Source organism: Paroedura picta, chromosome 4, assembly GCF_049243985.1.
Source record: "Paroedura picta isolate Pp20150507F chromosome 4, Ppicta_v3.0, whole genome shotgun sequence".
Taxonomy (NCBI): Eukaryota; Metazoa; Chordata; class Lepidosauria; order Squamata; family Gekkonidae; genus Paroedura; species Paroedura picta.
The window spans coordinates 110701732-110722957 of NC_135372.1; the positions used below are offsets into that span (position 1 = coordinate 110701732).

At 42.3% G+C, this 21226-nt stretch overlaps 1 protein-coding gene across 2 annotated transcripts in view; it reads right to left on the bottom strand.

The window, feature by feature from the left end:
- Positions 1 to 564: 564 nt before the first annotated feature.
- The window catches only part of CSRP1 (cysteine and glycine rich protein 1), a 33233-nt gene continuing 12571 nt past the window's right edge, over positions 565 to 21226 (bottom strand). For both annotated transcript variants that reach the window (XM_077335030.1, XM_077335031.1), the window contains exons 2-6: positions 17583 to 17695; positions 6412 to 6580; positions 5471 to 5600; positions 4236 to 4329; positions 565 to 3394 (exon numbers count right to left, since the gene is read on the bottom strand). In XM_077335030.1, coding sequence (XP_077191145.1) covers positions 3318 to 3394; positions 4236 to 4329; positions 5471 to 5600; positions 6412 to 6580; positions 17583 to 17694 — 582 coding nt within the window. In that variant the 5' untranslated portion in view covers position 17695 and the 3' untranslated portion in view covers positions 565 to 3317. The remainder of the gene's footprint in view (positions 3395 to 4235; positions 4330 to 5470; positions 5601 to 6411; positions 6581 to 17582; positions 17696 to 21226) is intronic.

The following is a 21226-nucleotide window of genomic DNA, read 5'->3' on the forward strand; positions in this document are numbered from 1 at the left end:
TTTTACTATCCAAAGCAGTTTCAAAAGGGCTTATAATTGTCATCCCTTCCTCTACCCACAAAAGAGACTCTGTGAAGTAGCTGAGGCTGAGAGCTCTGAGAGGACTGGCCCAAGGTCACCAGTTGGCTGCATGTGGAGGAGTGGGGAACCAAGCTCGGTTCTCCATTTTAGAGGCTGCTGCTCTTAGCCACTACACCAAGCTGGATCTCAAGAAGAAGGGGCCTTCTTGTTCCTCATCTCTCTAAAGAAAGCCCTGTGCAAGAACATCTTTTTCGGAAGAAGCAGAACAGTGGTTTCTGAATGTAGGCCTGCTTCCCTCCTGCAGAAGATGTCGAGTCACCTGCAAAGCCATGTCTAAAATTCTTGACATGCTAATTTTACCAAAATTGTCAACCTCAACTTGCTTCATGATCTTAACTTCCCAGCAATGACAGGTTTTAAGAGGTCCCTTAGAATAGATTGCATTACTTCTGCTCAGATCTTTCATGGCTGTATCATCTGCAGACATATTCCTGAATGGTAGGCTTCCTCATTACTTATTACAAAAATGACCAGACAATCTGATTCCTGTTAACAGCTTTATTGAATAGGTACAACAATCTTTGAATGGTTCTTGTATGCAAGAAACATTGTAATAATCTATTATTAAAATCTCTGGCATGCATGTAACAGATGAGTGCAGAGCAATAGAATTTTAATCTAACTCTATGCTAATCATCTCAGGAAGGAACAGATTAAAACACTGTCCAGGCTACATCCTAAAGGAAGAGATATGTATACTTAGTTCACACCAGAATTATTTAGTATTATTTGGGCCCATTTTAATTTGGGAAACAAACAGTTGTTTCTCTTGTTTAGTTAAAAAAAAAACTAACAAGGCCACAAACACACAAGACTTTGAAAACTCAAATCTTGCCTAGAGCCTTACAAAGGCAATTGTAACATTACTGAGGGTATTAATATACCTTGGGCTAATTTATTTATATTATACTTTCTACAATCACAAAAACGTCTACAGTTTAAAATGGGGACTGCAGTTTAAAAGAGGTGAGATTTGATGGGTTTAGTTGTGTTGGGGCCTCGGTTGTAATTGTGGGGGGGGGGCTCAGGAAGTGATTGTTGTGTTCTCTCAGAATGACTTATGCAAGATAACCCTTTTATACAGGACGTGGAATGTTGTATTACCATCATGGCACAACAGGCGTTTCATGCATTTATTGAAGGACCATCAGAAGATCCTTTTCTAATGGGAGGTCAGCTTCAGGAACACAGCTGTCTTTGGGAAACCAATTTACTGGATTGTACAACTGAAGTTCCAGGTACTATATTGTGGAAGGAGTGGGCAATTGGAGAAGATATGCAGGGAGATGCACCACAGTCACAACCATCACATTAAGCTATACATTCCCTAGTAACAAGTTAGCTAACATTCTACATGGGCAGGGGAGACACAATAGAGTGATGCACTCCAGATTTAGAGGCAGTATGTGGGAGTGGACTGCTCCCAGATACCTGCAAGGAATGTCAGATATCCTGGGGTCCCACTACTCATCAGGTGGTGATGGTGACTACAGTGACTACTTTATCACTCAGGTACACTAAGGGAAGGAGGTTGGGGTAACTTCTAAGGATTCTAAATAGGCGAGATAAAGGGATTTTAGTGATAAGGGTGCTTTTAGCATTAATATTTTGTTTGGATGTTAGAACACTTAGGTCAGGGTTGGATTGTTCATAATTTAGGATATATTTGCTTAGTTCTGCCATGGTAAAAACAAAGATGTGATGGGTCATGTGCACCAGTTTATTCTGTAACAAAAGTATTGCTTTATGATTATTAAATGTTTAAACTTTAAAACATTATTTATTTTATTTATTGTATTTTTAACCCGCCACTCCCGTGAAGGTTCGTAGCATCAAAAGCATAAAAAAACCCCAATAAAATCCCAATAAAATTTTTTTGCTTTGCACTTCAGCTAAATTAAATTGTATTCGAAGTTAAACTAAAAGCTCTTGCTAATAAAGCTGTTTCAGTGGTGCAATTTAAAATGTGTGTGTAACCCCTGCAATAACCTTTAATAAATTCATGTATTTCCATGGTCTCTTCATTGTGTCTTGAAGAGAACTTTCTCATGGCAAGGTCAAACAGTCCCTTACCTGGGAAAAGACTTAGCATGGATTAGATCCATCCTCTTCAGTTTCTTCCCTCCACTAATGGCATGCTCTACTTCAGTTTAATTGCTAGCTTCATTCTTCTAGTATGTTAATAATTTGCTGGAAATGGGATGGATCCTGCATGGCAGGCTAGGTTTGGAAAGGATAGTTCAGGCGTGCGTAGCTCTAGGCTGAGCTTACCCCTTTCTCTTGAAGCCTCCATGACTGAAAAGTCAGTAATTATTTCTCAACATGAGAGGAGAAAAGTGAAGCTGACCTTATCAAACATTTCCGTTGCTCAAGGAGGAAGTGACAAAGACAGGAATGCTGACAAAACATGTATAAGTAAACAGGATTTTTAGATCCTTAGAGGTACAGTCCTCATGACACTTTCCTGGAAGTAAGTCCCACTGAAGAATACAGAAGTTACTCCTTAGTAGATCTGGTTAGGATTGTTCCCTAAATGTTCCCTTTTGCTGTAAGAGAGCTACATCAGTGACTACTACAGAACAGATCAAACTGAAATGAAAGACACTCAAAATTTATTCTGTTCATTACTCCAAGTTTTAAAAAAATGTGCTTTATTTACATGCTTAAATATTTTTGCCTTCTCTGTCTGTACTTCCTGAATGTTCAGCTAGTTTCATCCTTTCTGGTTCTTTGTCCTTGCGAGCCTAAATAACTTTTGATAAGCTTCTGTATTTTGCATGTTATTTTATTTAAGACTGTTAATATGTGGCATGATGCCCCAGTACCTTACTGCTTCCAGTGGGGAGAAAGTGTGTGAGGAAACTGCAGCAAATGCGGCAGCATTTTACAGACAGCTACACTTATGCTCTTTGCTAGTTATAGCTTCTGCTGTGACTGTAAGCATGAATATGTGTTAAAGGAGGCTATTGTGCTGATGCTATCTATGGTGAGTTCCAGCCAATTACGGCAATTAGAACCATTTAGTGTCTTCAAAAGCCTATAGAGTTATACTAGCAAACAAAGAGGTGGACCAGAGAAAACACATGAAAGCAGCAAGTACCGGCACTGCATTAATCATACATTTGCAGGAATTGGTGAAATGATCTGGCCTTTTCAGAAGGTCAATCTGGGTAAGCTCAGCACTGGTAAAGCATTGACTACTGGAATGAAGATTTCAGAGCGAACAGTCCACCTCCTTACTGGGAATGGACAAGTGCTCCTGCCCCCTGTCCAAAGCCGAAGCCCTTGGGTCCAAAGTTCTTGGCGTAGCAGCCTGCAGGAGAGGTACAGAGAGACAATTAGTGCTTGTGCAAACAGTGACTGTCACAGTGTGTGGGCTGGGAGAGGAACCAGAACATTTAAAGGGCCAGATTTGGTCTCCTGTTTCCAAGTCAAATTCTTATGCATGATGCCTGCTATGTGTAATAATTTCCCCACAGCTTTGTTTTGTTACCCCGATACTGCAATCAGTAGCAATTGAAGGGTAGAAGAATGGGGATAATTAGCCAGGGGGACGGGGGGGGGGGGAATCATAGGAGAAAAAGGTCAGGTTGTCATACACTACAAATTTTTGAGAAAGAAAACTGAAAAGCAGTTGTAGTTTGACACTCAAACATGCAAGGTAACAAAGCCAAAATAAAAATGTGTATAAATCATATAATTTCTGGGCCAGAAATTATATGATTTATAGACCAAACAAGAGTGGCTGTGAGACTTATCATTTTGGACTGCTGATTTCGTTTTTATCTTATCTGTAAAATAAAAATGTGTTCAAGTATTTGAGCTAAAATTTGGAGTAACTTCATTGCTCTGCACCGCAAATCTCATCAGGAATTAACTCTCAGTGGACACTGAAGCAGAAAAAAGGGATTACATGGCTTTGCAGTCACACTGAAAATCAATAGGACAGAAGAGAGCAGAACAGGAATCCAGGAAATGTCTAAGGACCTGTTTGTGGAACTTAACAGCATCCTTCACCCCATTTCTATATCTTAGCTCTCTGTGAGCAATCTGAGGGATGTAACACTCTATATGTCTGCATTCCACTTGGCTACCTACTGAGGACCTGTCAAAGGCTGGTCACCCACCTTAGCAAGGTATCTGAAAATATGTACCTTTGCAGTAGATTTCACCATCCTTATCAGCCAAAGTAGTGGACTCCAGGCTCTTGCCACACTTTGCACACCGGAAACAGGATTTGTGCCATGACTAAGGACAACACAGATAGTATTAATTAGATGATTCATACATAAGAAATTGGTGGTCTCCTATGCTATGTATTCGTTTAGCAATTGTTATACTGCCTTTATCATAGACTATTGCAAAGGGTTCCAGAGGTCAAGTGTATGATCAAAATTATGCACATATATACACCCATAGCCCTCCTCAGTACCTAAACTGGATAAAGTAGGTTCTTTCCTATAAAAGATTGTGCCACAGTAGCTAGTTAGCTGCTAAGGAACCAAGGGACTTGGCTTTTTTCTGCAAAAGGCAAACATGGCATTTAATGTAAGCTATATTTCTTTTTAGGAACAGAAGAGACAAAAATCATTCTAAGGAAGGCCATTTGGATATTTCAGGCATAAATATACATTAAAAAAATCTTTATCAGTATTTTGGGTATATTGCAGGTATTTTCTGGAGTAATATTTGGGACTATATGGAGATATTTCTGGAAATATTTAAGAATATAGATGACTAGCATTTTAAGGCTCCCAAGCCTGTTTTAATTCCATCTGACAGGTAATGTTGGCTTTATTTGCATTTGCAGGCTTTTGGCCAGTGGTTGCTCTTCTGTGTTTGGCTATTGGCTTCTTTGCCTCAGAGAAAGCATGGATTTTTCCCCTATAGGAAACAGTGAAGACAAGGAGAGTAGTACCTCTTTTTAATATTATGATTTCAGATCCCTTAAGCAAGGGCAGCCTTAGGTTCTCAGTCCTGATCTGGATTGTCCAAACTTACCCAGCTTCATATCTCAGAAGCTAAGGAAGGTAGACCTTGTTCAGTATTTGGATGGGATGCAGGGTTGTGTGAGGTGGTGTCTGAAGTGGCTGTTCCAGGCGCATCAGCACCTGCCCCCCCTCCCTCCCCCGGTGGTGCGGCACTGGCTGCATCAGCCTGGAATGGCCACTTCAGACACCGCTGCACACAACCCTAGATGGGAGCATACCATGGTCCTACTTCAGGCAATGGTGAACCACCTCTTGCCTTGAAAAGCTTACAAGGTCGCTATGACAGGGGGGAAAAAAGAAGTGCTAGCTGTGACTGGGCTTTACTTCTGCATTATGGGCCAAATTAAGCTAATGTCCCAGCATTTAGTTTCTGCTACCCAACAACACAAAGTTCTTACCTTCCCACCTCCAACCACCTTCTCAGCAGCATACACAGCCTGACCACAGCGGGGACAACCATCAGCACCTCCCACTTTTTGTGCTACCTTAGATGGATTGGGGTTGTTGGTGGGATAATGAGGTTGTTGCCTAGGAATCCAGACAGGGAAACAGTCATTCTGTGAATATGTATATAACAGTTGTGGATGAACCATTTCTGGTTGTGACTGAGGGGTGGGGAAGGTCCATCATGACACTGGGGTCACTGAATTTTATTATTGAATGGAAACTACAACAAAACTCCCATATCATCTAAATCTGTTTGCATCCAGAGACTTGGCTTGATGAGGCTCAGTGAGATAACTGAGCATAACCATATGCTCAACACAGCAGCCATCAGGAAGCCTGCTGTGGATGCAAACTAGCCATTTCTGTGAAAGCAGCTTGGATTCCATAAGGGATCTGGAGCTTGATCAGTGTTCCTGCTGCTCTGGGCTCAAGGCAGCCTCTGTTTTTTCTGGTGTGCTGCCCATTATGCTGACTGAAAACACTTTAAGTCAAGCATTCTCAACCAGGTTGTTGTGAAGACCCCAAAAGGGTTTTGTCAATTGGGTGAGAGTTAGTTAATTTTGTATATCTTTTTATTGTATTGGGTGATATGACCATATATCTGCATGGGTTGCATCCTAGTGTGGCATTACGGTTTTGTTCAAAGCTGGCATTTGGGATCCAGAATTAACTTGGGAACAGGCAAGGATTCTAAAATTGCTTTGCTTTAAACTGGATATAAAAATGCTTTCAGTTTAAAAAGCAGCTTTGGGTCAGCACAAACTGAATTATAGAGACTCCAATGACAATTCTACTTTGTGACTAAGCATAAAATAAAGCCTTTGTTACGACGTATCAAATGGACGCTTGTCTAAGAAAGCTGCCAAACAAAAAGATAAAAATGTCAACTCACTCTTCATGTTTGATCCCCAGTCCTTCCCCTTTGTCCATGCTTAAGGTCCCTGCTCCCTGACCAAATCCATAGCCTTTTGGTCCATACTTCTTGCCATAACATGACTTGCAGTAGATCTCTTCTCCATGAACAGCCACTGTTGTACTGTCCAGATTCTTCTTACAAACCACTGCAGAAATAGGAAAGAAACAATCAAACATTGTTCATCAGGTCAGAGAACAGACCTGGTTTCTAAGTAGGTGACTTGTGGAGAATTCTGGGTAGTCAGTCATCGTCAGCACCTATGAAGTCAATTAAATGTTGGGGTACCATAACAATACATCCAGCTCTTCTTTTCCTTTACACTGATCATTTCAGATAATGACTTTTCCATAAAGGAAAGCCGAGAAGCAGGATACACAAACACAGCAAGTTACAGATAATGGCAAAAGTAGCTAATAAATTCAGGAGATCAAATGTATAGGCATCATATAAAAGATCCTGCTGAAGTCAGTCTTGGGTAATAAGCCCATCAGATGCAATTACAATGAATACAATAAAGGAAACAAAATGTCTTGGTTAGTCCAAAAAGTATACACTTTGTAAATATTATGCATGGGCAGGTATTGATCATGATCAGACATGGACTTTACGTGCAAAGAATTGTCAAGAAATCTGCTACCTCATCAGCAAATCACTAAAACATTGTCAGGAGTGCAGATCTTTGGAATCATCCACTGTCCAACATTGTCACTAGCCCTGTCCAAACATTGTACTTAATGCACAAGCAACACATGTTCACTTTACAGATGCCAGTGGGTACTAGTGCCTGGAAAAATGTGCAGCTTGAATCACACATTCAGCGGTACATGCACTGCACGTAACATGAGGCTCACTCAGCATCCTTATAAGCAGGGGTAGTCAACCTTTGGTCCTCCAGATGTCCATGGACTACAATTCCCATGAGCCCCTGCCAGCAATGTATGCTGTTCACTGTTTGTACGTGTATTCCCTGTAACTTGTAAACTGGGCTGCTGTCTTCGTGTCTATGCAAGCAAACTGTCCCTCGTTAAATAGTTACACACTTACATAGTTCATCCTGTTGTATGTACTCTCTGACTAAGGAAGTTATAAGGGCCCCAGATGGTGGGGTGGGAAGAAGAGAACAGCAGTAAAGGTGAAAGAGATCAAAGAAATAGCCAGTTGTTTAAGCAGTCAACAATTACCCTCTAATTTCCACTTCCATCTAATTCCAAAGTTCTTTGTTTTTAAAGCAATGAGTTCAATAACATCCCTTAAGATCTTGGGACTGCCAACAACATAAATCCTCATCCCGCTCAACATTTAAAGTCTCAGAAAGGGGCAGCATGCTTCATTGCCAGAAGAAAAATGTCTTACTCTTCAAGAATGCAAAAACAAACACAGCAATGACAGCATGTTCCCCTAGGAATGCCACAGTAGCAACCGGCTCCCTACCTTGCTACCAAATATGGGACTTTGAAGGCTGCACTTCCTTTCCACATTACCAAATATGGTACTTTTCTGACTGGCTTTGGCCTCTGACAGCAGCAGGAGAACACTGAGCTGTGTGGCCATGAAAGGATGACTTATTGAAAACTCTTGTCCAGTAGGAATAGCTAACACCTCTGTAACTAGTCCGGAACCTGGTTCTGCGATTGTTCCACACAGATGTTCTGTACATCACTTCTATTTAGGTGCCATTAACTTGGTGGGCATGTTTTGTTGCCCCTTAGGTCAACCCAGATAACTCAAGTAGGACTGGCTTTGATCAAAGAGATTTCATTTGATTTTGTCTGGCATTTATTTTTCTTTCATTCCACTGGGCCACCTACACTCTTTCCTCTATCCTATCTACAGCTGTGAGGCCACAGACAAAATCTTGGATTAAAAACGGATGCCTTTGAACTCCGGTCTTGAACTCCAAGGTTGTGATACATACAACAGAGCTCAGAAAACCTAAAAAGGCCTATCTTGCCCCCACTCTGACAGAAGTTTAGCAGAAAGAATCTGGGTGTTTGTTTGATGCTATCTATCACTTATTAACACGTCTATCTTCTAATGCACATCCGTAGTAACAAAGATAACTTCCAGCAATGCCTCCTGAGCATTGTTGATATGATTTTTAAAATCCATTGTGTCCCTCAAATAAGATGTCTTACAGGGGACAAATGTGTTTAAAAAGGAATCCAAATACATTGCCAGAGATTCCAAAATCAAACCACTATTGCCTGAGACAATAGGTCAGCCAGGAGTACAGAAGATACCTTAATGGATTTTAGGCAGCAGGAAGAATTGCAGCACCCTTCCCTCAGCATTCAGTAGGAAATCATAATTGGATTTATTAATATAGACCTACAATAAAGCATCCGATAATGCATTTCATCATCATAGAGCAAGGCCTCCCTGTAATCCTCTTATAATGATTGGTGTTGTTCAGCTGTCTAAATGCCTCCATATTTAATATACTTCCAATTTTACAAAAATAATTTTTGTACGTGTATCAAACATGTGGCTTTAACATGTTATTTTAACACCTTTAAAAGTAAAATTAAAGAACATTTGACATTTTGTATATTAGCGCTGTAAAGGTATCCCCTGTGCAAGCACCGGGTCATGTCTGACCCTTGGGGTGACGCCCTCTAGCGTTTTCATGGCAGACTCAATACGGAGTGGTTTGCCAGTGCCTTCCCCAGTCATTACCGTTTACCCCCCAGCAAGCTGGGTACTCATTTTACTGACCTCGGAAGGATGGAAGGCTGAGTCAACCTTGAGCCGGCTGCTGGGATTGAACTCCCAGCCTCATGAGCAGAGCTTTCAGACTGCATGTCTGCTGCCTTACCACTCTGCACCACAAGAGGCTCTGTATATTTAGCTATATTTTAACTTTGTTTTTTGACTTCATCCTTTTGTGGTTACGTTCCTTATGAAGTTAAATAATGTCACCTGATAATTGTTTGCAGTTTAAATTGATGTTAAGGGGACAATTAGAGCAACCAGTTTAAATGCTGGCAACCATGAACATGGTCCATTTGCAATGTCTAAAAATGCTGATCAGTTTAGGAAATGTCTCTGTTCAAAGACCAAAAAAACTCATTTTGTACAGCTTAAATTATATATATATTAAACTTAATTTATTTAGGACCATCCTGATTCTGAGTAGCTTTTATCTTTGGCTCTGCTCTCTTTAACAACTTTATTGTTTGCACTGCTTTAATTACAGTATACCACTCTTTATACTTGAATTGGGGGGGAGTAGTGTAAACATTTAATTGCATTAATTTTGCATGCAAGCGATCCTCAAAATCCTACAACACTGTACCATATATGGAACGAGAAATGCCAGATGTTCAAGGTGGATTCAGAAAAGAAAAAGGCACTAGAGATCATATTGTGAATTTACGTTAGTTGCTGAAGCACACCAGAGAATTTCTGAAGAAAATCATCTTATGTTTCATAGATTACAGCAAAGCTTTTGACTTTGTGGATCATGAAAAGCTATGGATGTTTTAAAAATTAATGGGATTGCAAGAATATCTGATTATTTTGATGTGCAAAAGGCTACTGTTAGGGCAGAATACAGAGAAACAGAACAGCATTCAACTGCCAAAGGTGTCAGATAAGGATGTATTTTATCTCCCTGTCTCTTCAAATCTGTATGCAGAACATACCATAAGGAAAAATGAATTAGATTTATAAGAACATGGAGTGAAAATTGGTAAAAGGAACATTAACAATTTGAGATAAGCAGATAATACAACATTGTCAGAAAATAGGGAAGACTTGAAAAAATGTTGAAAGTGTCAGAGCAGGGTTACAGCTGAGCATTAAGAAGATAGAAGAAGCAACTGAAACTATTAAAGATTTTCTGTCCCTTGATTCCATCATCAGCCAAAATGGCAACGGTAACCAAGAAATAAAAAGGTGATCAAAATTGGGAGGGGCAGCCATGAAAGAGCTAGAAAATATTTTTAAGGATGTATTGCTGGTGACCAAGATGAGGATAATTCATTTATCATGTACACATTTTAGAGAGTTAGGTAAGAGATTATTGCTTTTCTTCCTTCCCCTAACAGCTGCATCATTATACTTATACATTATACTTTCTAGTGCACCTCAGTGTTGATACTGGCTGCATGCCATATACCTGAATATCCCAGTATTGGAAAGAAATAGCTGGTATAAACACAGACATTTGAGAACGTAGCATTTAATGCTCAGCTGGAGCCAAATGAAAGAAGCCTGGTCAGCCATCTATGTTCACCCTTATGTCTGCCTCATGCATATATCAAGGGAGGTTGGGAGTGACTCTAATCAAATGCCTTCAGTAAATGAGGCCTAAACCCTGCCTTCTTTACCCACTTTACTTGGCCATGCTTTGTAACTTTTAACACCCTTCTTTCTGCTCCAGTTCATTTTTTATTCAAAATTTAGATGCTCCCCTAACTGCACCATTTGCAGTCACTGTATATGCCTGAGACAGCCAGGTGAATGATGAATGTTGTTGTCCCCCATCACATCTAGTTTTGGTTCTTCCTGATGACCTAATGTGGTGGACACAGGTAACAGAAACTGGTATACATTTGAAGAACAGATTGCACTGAAAGGAGAATGTAACTTTGTTTCTGCTGTCCATGCCTGCAATTAAAAAGCAAAATTTCCAGCTGCTACATTTCAGAGCGGTTGTTGGACTAGGGCCAAAAAGCTCCATAGAAAAGGGACTGTTTCTTCAGTGCTTTCAGAGATTAGCAGGTCACTACAAAGCATGAGATGCATCTCTTCTCACTAGCCAATATTTACTTTACCACAGTTCAAAACAAGCATTAGCATGTATGAGATTGTCAGAGAGGGAGCAACACAGAGACTTGAGACATGGCCGCAAGCCTGTGCCATATAAACAAAGATAGATGTAGCACTCACACAAAGACTAATGGACACAGGATGCAGTATGGAGCTGCCTCACAGAAGCAACAAAAGCCTTTTCATTAAAAAACGAAAACAGCTACACACCAGCTGACCACAGAGGCTCTGTGCCAATCTCAGCTTATACAGGCAGCCTTCTGCCCATGGCAAGCGTCTCGCTATCGATCTGCTGTCAATTACGCAGCAGTCACAAGGAGAGAGCAAGATCAGTGCACCACCTTTCTGCCCAAAGTGTCTTATACTGCCTCTGTTTTATCCTCACAACAACCCTGTAAGGCAGGTTAAGCTCAGAGCATGTGACTGGCTGTCACTGTCCTGGGTACACCACCCCTTGGGATGAAGGGATGGGTATAGCTAGGCACCGATTGCAGAGGTGAGGAAAGGCCCATTGGGGCTGACGAAATCGAGGGAGGAAAGCAAACCAGCATTAGCTCCAGGAACTGGAAGATCCAGGTTCAAATCCCCACTTGAGCCATGGAAACTTGCTGGGTGACCTTGGGCCAATCAAACTCTTTCAGCCTAACCTACCTCACAGGGCTGTTGTGAGGATAAAATGGAGGAAAGGAGAAAGATAGTGCTTTGAGTCCCAACTGAGGAGAAAGACAGAGTATATATGAAGGAAATAAATGGGGAAAGAAAGCCTCCCTGAGAGAAATGGCCTGCTCAGGACGAGGAGCTGGGAAGCAGGAACTGGGGGTAGCCAGGAAAAGAGGGATTAAAGGTTCCAGCCAGCTGCCTATCAGCTTGGAAGGAATAGTGGGCAGTTATGCTTTGCAGGCATGGGCAGCCTCCTAGAGGCCTGGAAGGTGACATTCCTGGGCCAAACCTTTCTCTCCAGGCCCAGACAGACCAGCTCCCTTCTCCTTGTTTAACCCTGTAGAAAGGGTGTGGTGACCAGGACAGGAGCTTAACAAGCTGAGAGAAAGACTCAGGCTTTGAAAGTAGAACTAGCACTGAGAGGTGAACGGGTGGAGGTAATGAGAAGTGACCAGGCTGGGCTACAAGGTGGAGGTTAACAAATGGAACCAGTACTGTAAGGCAGGGGTAGTCAACCTGTGGTCCTCCAGATGTTCATGTACTACAATTCCCATGAGCCTCTGCCAGAAAACACTGGCAGGGGCTCATGGGAATTGTAGTCCATGAGCATCTGGAGGACCACAGGTTGACTACCCTTGCTGTAAGGAACCTAAGGAAGGTCTGGCATTGTGATTCATCATTTTCACAGTGGAAAGAATACCTCCCCCTGCCCAGTGGATGAGGACTGAGTCCCTGCAGGTTCCTAGGTTCACCCAGCAAATTTGCATGGCTGAATGGTGATTCAAACCTGGCTCTTCCAGATCTCAGTGTAACACTCTAACCCTGACACTGCACTGGCCAATATCGGGATAACCTACATTGCCTGTACTGGGACAGATGAGAAGAACAGAATTAAAAACATGCTTGCAGGTTTGGTTCCAGAGACAAGATCTAAAATTATGTAGATGTCTTTCACTCAATTAAAACAGGAGCCTGGTGCCATTTTTGATTACCAAATAGTTATTCTAGCATATGCATTCATCTGATGAAGGGAACACTAATCCGCAAAACTGTACACAAGTAGCATTTGCTAATACTTAAGGTACCCCAAAACTCCTGATTGTAGCAAAAACAAGATGGATATGGCTAACCCTCTGGATTTTTTGTAATGGATTAGTTATGCTTGAATTATGCAAAACATGACTTCTTGCTCAAGATTCTGTGCAATTTGAAAACATGGTCTCATAATCAAACACCTGTGTAATTTTGGCTATAGCGACAGACTTCTTGATGTTTCTGGCCACTAGTGACTCCTCTAGAAATCTGACAATGGAGTGGATATGTGAATTTTATCTGTAAACAACTTCAAATGAATTCACATGAATTGTGAAATTTAGAAAAATATACTCAAACTAGAGGCAAAGGCCTGTTGAACCCAGGAATACAATGAGCACTAGCACATACATCTGCACTGTGCCCTTCCTGGGTTCTGGCCTTCCTCCCTGCTTGATCTTGAGGTCCAGTGTGGTGAAGTGGTTAAAGAATAGCAGACTCTAATATCAAGAGCTGGGTTTGATTCCTGACTCCTACATATGCAGCCAGCTGGGTTGCCAACTTCCTGGTGGGGGTCAGGAAAGCTTCAGGAAGATGAAAGAAACACAGGGTGAAAGAGAGGGAAGGGAAGGAAAGCAACAGTTCTGAAGAAAGCAGATGCTTTGGAGGGGTCCTGGTTGTCCTACCCACACTTCCATACAACAGTGTCTACACAGGTCACCACTGTCCCCATCCTCCCATACAACCCCACATATTCCAAAGTCCAGGCCGTGGAGGGGTGGGCTGCCACATCTCCCAGGCCAGGCTGCGTGGGGAAGGCCATAGGGATTGGGCTGCCTCCTTCCCACCAACCACCATCTCCCTAAGGCCATGCCAGGCAGAGAAGACTGTAGGGGGTGGGTGGGCTGCCTCCCGACTCACATGCCCCAAGGTCTGGACTAAACTGAGAAGGCTGTGGGGAGGCTGCCTCCTTCCCACCCCTTCCCCTACAGTTCCCAAATACCAGACTTTGCAGGGGCAGCTTTGTTGGGAGGGGGATGGCTGCCTCCTTCCCACTTACCCCCACATCCCACAAAGGCCAGGCTGCATATTATTGTTATTGTTAGTTATTGCTATTGTTATTGTTATTTAATTTATATCCCGCCTCCCCCGGAGGCTCAAGGCAGGTCACATAAAAACCAACCCCCTAAAACAATAAAAGCACAATAAAACATAATACAATTAATACAAAAGTACAGTTAATACATAGGGAAGGCTGTGGGGGCTGGGCTTTTTCCTTCTCATTCCTCCATTTACCAAAGGCCAGGCAGGGCAAGTCACAGGGGGTTGCCTTCTTCCCAACCCCCATCATCTCCTAAGGGCCAAGCTGGGTAGGGAAGGCTGCTGGATACCCCCAGCCCCTCTGAGGAAAGGGAGGGTGGGGGAAAACAAATAGTGCTCCAATATCCAGATGCAGGCCCATTAGGAGTTGTTGTGAGCCCAGATCCTGTTAGGGAGAACTCCTTGGAGGAAAAGCCTTGCCAGGAGCTTCAGTAAAGCCTCAGCTGGATGAGAACTTAGCTCAGCCAGATTTTCAACAGGCAGAGAGCTCTGACCAACAAGAAGGAATGGAACCGCAGACAAACCAGAGCTTAGATTCCAAAGTTGTTGCATTCCTCTGCCCAGCCTCCAGCTGTAGCCCCATGTTTTGTCAACCCACCTGGCTCACCTGAGTCAATTAAACAACACCAAGCTATGTCCTGGAAGAGAGCTCCAATCTAAAAGTCACCGCACTACGCTAGCAGAAGATTGTGGATCATCACAGAGGAAAGACTGAGAAGCTGCTGACAGCCTATATTAACTTGCGGCTGGGAGGCTTGGGTCATGGACCTGCTCCTTCTACTGATGCCCTTGGACTGCCTGAGCAAACCCTTTACTGAGTTAAGACATTCATTGCATTCTGTCTGCCCTTGGCATTCTGTTTTTGAAATATTGGTTCTCTCTGCTTTCCTGTGTCAGTTCATCTGTACTTCTTTCCATCAGAGAACTGAAACCTGAGACCAACATAGGAGGAAAAGAAAGCAGCTGGCTTCCCCACCCCCCTTGCCTGGGGGAGGTGGAGGGTGAGAAGGGGCAATTTACCAGCAGTAGGGCAAGCAGTAGGAAGAGGAGGACAGATAAGCTCCACAATTGGTCCTAATTGGGAGAGTGCTCTCCCTATTGGTGGCACACCCCCCAGTGAAGGCCAATCAGGTAGGGAGTGTGTTGTTTGAACTGATTAGCCCTTATTGGGACAGTGCTCTCTCTCCCTATCTGCATGCAATTTGAACTGACCGCAACAGTGTTCTCTCCTTATTGGCAACCCCCCCCCCCAGGGAGGGCCAATCAGGTAGGAAGTGAGTTGCTTTGTTTAGTGATGATGGTACTTTCCAGAAATTTGGAATGCTCAACTATCTAACCTGATAATTTGTTACTTTCTTGGGGGGATTACTCATTACGTGAATTGACTGTACTCAGGTGTTTAACTATGTTTAAACCTAGGTTTTTTTACCTAGTCAGGGAATTATCTAAGTAAAGGAAAACAAAGTAATGGAGTAGAGAGCCTAAGTTTTGTTGACAAACAGGCTGGAGCTAGGATCACCATCATACATTTCCATCTTATCTGGAAATTGTCTTTCCTGTTAGACCCAGCTGACCAAGCTGCATGGACATATTATTCTGTAACCCTCAACCAAGATTACAGTAAAATGTTTTAGGCAGGGTAGCCTTCGCAACAACCCTGAAACATCAGTGGTGCGGACTGCAGCATTCCTTCTACTGACTGAGAGAAGTCAATAGGTATGCATAATATTGTAATAGCTGTATTTGTTTCCTGTTTGCTTTTAATCCTGATTTAGGGCGGCTGTGGGACACATCTCCAGGAGTTTTACAGCTTGGAACTGGCAACCCACCCCTCCCCCCATCCCTTCAGTTGGCTATCCCTCCACTTAGCAGAGCCTGGTCCTTTTCCATCATGACTCTGGCTCTGTGGAATGGGCTTCCTGAGGTGAGGAGGGAGGTCTTCAGAAGGCACCACAGGGCCTTCCTGTTAGCCAGGGCTTTGGAGAGGGTTTCAATGACTGGCAACTTTTAAAGGGTTGGGGAGAGGGAGGAATTTTAGACTTTGTATTATGTCTCTGGTTTTAACTATTATTGTAAGCCACCTTGAACCAAAAGGAATGGCAAAGTATAAATGTTTTAATAAATTAATTAATGACTTTGGGCATTTTCAAAAGCAGTCTACCTTGTATAAGCACCTGTACAATAACTCTACTTCTTATAGCAAAGTCTTTTAGCAGTCCCTTCTCTGGCCAAAGTTAGATCTGTTACAGTCCAGCTATGAGCTTTTTCGGTTGGCTATCCACTTTTGTGAGAGAGCCTCCAGGTGGAGGTGTTGAGAGCTTCAACCCTCCTTTCTTATGAGAACACAAAACAGATTCGTTCAGAACGGTCTTCAGGGAGCAGCATGAGTCTTTTATAGTTCAGTCTTATTATTTATGATTGGGCTGTTTGTAGTTGGCTATTTTTATATTAGTATATGCTCTTGGGGATTAAAAAAAACAAAACATTGATTATTCTGTCTATGATGGTCATCCTCTTCCACCAAGTGCACAACTTTGGGAGGGATGATCATGGTATGGTGAGGGAGGTAGGGGACACCCACCTAGCCAGCCAGATCAGCCGAATCAATCCTGGCAAGCAATAAGGTGACAGATGTCACAAGCCAGATCACCCTCACATTAGTTGCATATTATGAGTTCTTGTTACCTGCCCTGGCTTCTGAGTTTATCAAGAGAAAGGTGAGCATATAAATATTTTTAAACTAGCTAGTGAGTTTATTCTTGTAGACAGATTTTTCTGTTTGTTTGTTTGTTTGGACTATATGTAAGTTGCTGTGCAAAAGGTTTCACTGATTATTAGAAGAAGAGCTACTGGGAGTAATATTTAGAGGAAATTATCATATGCATCTTTCACTAAGATAAAAGGTTATGAACAAATTAGATCTGCTTAGTTTATGGTGCATTTGTATCTTATGAACCCAAGGATCAATTTTAAGGTGAAAAGACATTTTAACAATTTAGAGCAGTGGTCCCCAACCTTTTTATCACCGGGGACCACTCAACGCTGGGGACCACTCAACGCCTTTTACTGAGTCCCGGTGGGGGGGGGGTATTTCTCTACTCTCAACCACTGCCCTAGAGCTCTCTGCTCGCTATGGTAATGTTTAAACATCCCTTCAAAATAAGATACAGACACGCCACAACAATGAAGTGTGTTGTAAAGGGCCAGGGGAGGGTGAGAAGGCATCCTTCGGGGCCCACCTCCAATTAGTCGAAGGACCACATGTGGTCTGTGGCCCACAGGTTGGGGATCGCTAATTTAGAGGATAAAGGTTTTGCAAATTCTCTGGGCTCTTGTGGCAAACAGCTCAGGACTTCCTCAGGAGCAGTTGAAGGAATCAAATTGTATGGATCATGCTGACAAGAGTAAGAAGGTCTGGGTACTATGCATCTGAAGAAGTGAGCTCCCACTCATAAAAGCTTATGCTGAGATAAACTTGGTGCAACTTGATTTTATTTTACTTTGCTACAAAATGCTAACAACCCAAATACTCTTTTGCAAGCATTGCCACAACAACCGAAAATGTCAACAGAGATACTCACTGCACAAAAAGCAGGATTTGTGGAAGCTGTTGCCTTCACACTGTACCTCTTCAGCAAAGTACACGGTTTTCTGGCACACACCACATTTTTTTCCTCCTCCCCAGTTTGGCATCCTGTAGAGGGGACAAGTGGGAACAATGTCATTGCCAAAGGACAAATTAAGACAGAAGAAAAACACTGGACCAAAAAGAACAATTAAATAACCTGTTAAGGCACAGAAATCATTCCACAAGAGCCTGGGAAAAGATAAAAGATTTGCGTATCTTTCTGGTGGGTCATCAAACTCCTGTAGTGTAGCCCATGGCTTGAAAATATAGTTTATATGCTCCTATAATTAGGTAGATGTGCACATTATGCAAATTAAATTTTGGGCTCTTCCTTGTCTCATTTCTGCTCTTTGCTGTATGCATTTCAAAACACAAGTGGAAGATAAGCACTGGTTACAACAGAAGCATCAGGTGAAAGGTTGCCTCAGGTACTTACCTGGTGGTTCCCTCCCTGTGTGAGCTGTGATACTTATTAACTCAGCAGATCCCAGCATGCTTATCAGTGATTGAGGTAGGCAAGGCTTTATTTACTTACATTATTTATTTATATAATAATTTATTTGTGGCCCAACGGGGACTCAAGAGTAGCTTACATAATTCTCCTCTCCTCCTTTTTATCCTTACAACCATCTTGTGAGGAAAGTTAGGCTGAGAGAGTACAACTGGCCCACAGTCATCCAATGAGCTTCCACAGAATGCATTCAGCCACTCTGCTGGGAGGGCGGTATACAAATCACATCACATCACATCAAATCTAATCAATAAACCCAGGTTTCTCAGATATTAATTTGACACTCCTCTGGGCTAGAAGACATCTTTTGCAGCGATGTTGTACCAGTATAACCTCTTACCTGAATCAGCAAGAGTCAGCTGAATGGGTTCTTTAGAAATATTAGGAACCACTAATGGTTAGGATAGCTGAGTATGAGCTGCGTATTGATATTGACTGTATATATTGTCCGTATATCAATGAAAGCCAGACCCCAAGCTTATTTGGATGATTTGGCCTAAGCGTTTCACATAATAATTGAAGCGTATAAGTGAGAGGACTGCAACCTGTGGGAACTCCACATGGTAGTATATTAAGGGTCTTTTGAGTTTAGTGAGCACAGATAGGCAATAGTGAGATGGAGCTGCACTGACATCCCATTTGGTCCCAAATACTCCTTAATATGGCTCTGTGTTTTCTGTGTCCAGCTTCTGTTCCAAGCATGTAGCAGAGGAAGGACGCAGATGGTGAGACAACATGAAATGCCATATGACTTTTCAGTGGCTGCAAGAGGCATTTATTAGATAAGAGGAAGAGGAGGAGCTGTTTTTTAATACCCTGCTTTTCACTACTTGAAGGAGTCCCTAAGTGGCTTACAAACACCTCTTCCTTCCTCTCTCCACAACTGACCCCTTGTGAGATGGGTTGAGAGAGCTCTGAGACAACTGTGACTAGCACAAAGTCACTCAGCTGGTTACATGTGGAAGAGAGGAAAATCAAACCTGGTTCTCCAGATTAGAGTCTGCCACTCTTTAACCACTATACAATGCTGACTCTAGAGGGCATTATCTTCTTTGTAAAATGTGGGCATCGATGTTTTGCACAAAGTGCATGAATGTTTGAAACAATGGATCTTTTCTGTCCGTTTATTCTGTCCGTTTCCCTATTCTCCTTTCATGCCTGTTGTAGCAAGCAGGACTTCAGCATGTGAGGAAGGAAGGTATGGCAGGGGGAAATGCCGATACTTCTCTTCATTCATAGGAATTTTACAGGTAAGTTACAACCTGGAACCTTTGTCCACTTGATTTTGCAAAATCTGGAGATCATTGTATTAGGCAGTGCCCAAGGTCAAGTGTATCATGTCAATTATGCTTTCTGCAAAATAACTTGCCTCCTCCTCTATTTTAGATGTAGTAAAATGGCACAGAGCCAATGGGACTAATTTGAATTTGAGCAATTAACTGCAGCAAACTCCTGGGATCTGAGTGCAAGATCAGTACGGCACTAACAGACTGCCTCTCAGGGTGCATATAAATCCATCAGTTCTCCATAAAAGAGGCAAAGGTAATGAGATCAAGGGTGTGGTTAGACAAATGGAGCCACAGCAAAACCAAAAAAATCAAAAAATCAGATAAGGAACATTGAGCAAGGCAGTGCATGGCTTGAGAGTACAGGAAACCCAGCCCTATTACCATCTCATGAATGAGTAATAAATCAAACAGACATATGCAGCAGAAGCAAACTATTCCTTATACCTCTCTTGCTGTAGTTTTTTTTTTTTAAACCCTCTCAGACTTCAAGGATAAGGCCAATTACCAAATTAATAACCCTATGGTGGAGGAATGGGAATGTACCCTTGCTCCCACCTTGGCCCTGGAGAGAAAAAATAAAGACACTGTATAGAGGCTTTATCTACACAATTTCTTTCTCTCTTCCTCCCCTAAAAGTGAGGACAAGATCACATAAATGGAAGAGTTTATAACATCCAGAATTGCTACCTCCCCCCCCCCCACCCGGGAGGATTTCTGCACCTTTCGAACTTGTGCATTCACAACTATGCATAGATCAAACTGGCCATAATCAACATTGCTCATTTTCAACACGGTCCCATTCTTGGATACTTAAATCCAAAGACTTGAGCCATGGACAGACGAGATAGATCTAGGGGCAATCTTGAGAAAATCCTCGTTTACTGAAAAATCTCTCATATGGAGCAGCACTGTAGCTATAAGAGAACAATTATCTAAAGTTCATATCCCATCAACATATATTTTAAATTAGAGGTTTTTGTTATGTTATGCATCACCTTACATATAAACATTCAAATATAAATAAATAAATTTAACTATGTTCAACTTCGTTTGCCATGTGGCTGCCCACTCACCCAAAGATTCCCCTGCAACTCTTTCCCATTTGCCCTGGCTTTTAACCGTACTGAATAATTTGGCATCAATTTCAAACCTGGCTACTATACTGTTCAGCCCTAATTTCAGATAATTTATAGACACATTAAATAACAGATGTTCCACTACGGATTCTTTGTGATGTTCCTACTCACTTCCTTCCATTTATTCCTGCTCTCTGCTTCCTGCCATATAACCAGCTTTTAATCCATGAGATTGCTAGGCTTATTCAGAAGTCTTTGGTGAGGTTTCTTGTCAGAAGAGTTCTGGGCACCACAGTTGAAGAGGGATGTGGACTAACTGGAGCGTATCCAGAGGAGAACAACAAAGATGGTGAGGGGTTTGGAGACCAATACGTATGAAGAAAGGTTGGGGTAGCTTGGTCTTTTTAGCTTGGAGAGGAGACTACTGAGAGGAGATCTGATAACCATCTTCAAGTATTTACAAGGCTGACATATAGAGGATAGAGCAGAGTTGTTCTCTCTTGCCCCAGAGGGATGGACCAGAACCAATGGGATGATATTAATTCAAAAAAAATTCTGTCTAAACATCCAGAAGAAGTTCCTGACAGTTAGAGCAGTTTCTCGGTGGAACAAGCTTCCTCGGGAGGTGGGGGGTTTTCCAACTTTGGACATTTTTAAACAGAGGCTAGATAGCCATCTGATGGAAAGGCTGATTCTGTGAAGGTTCAAGGAGGTTATGTTG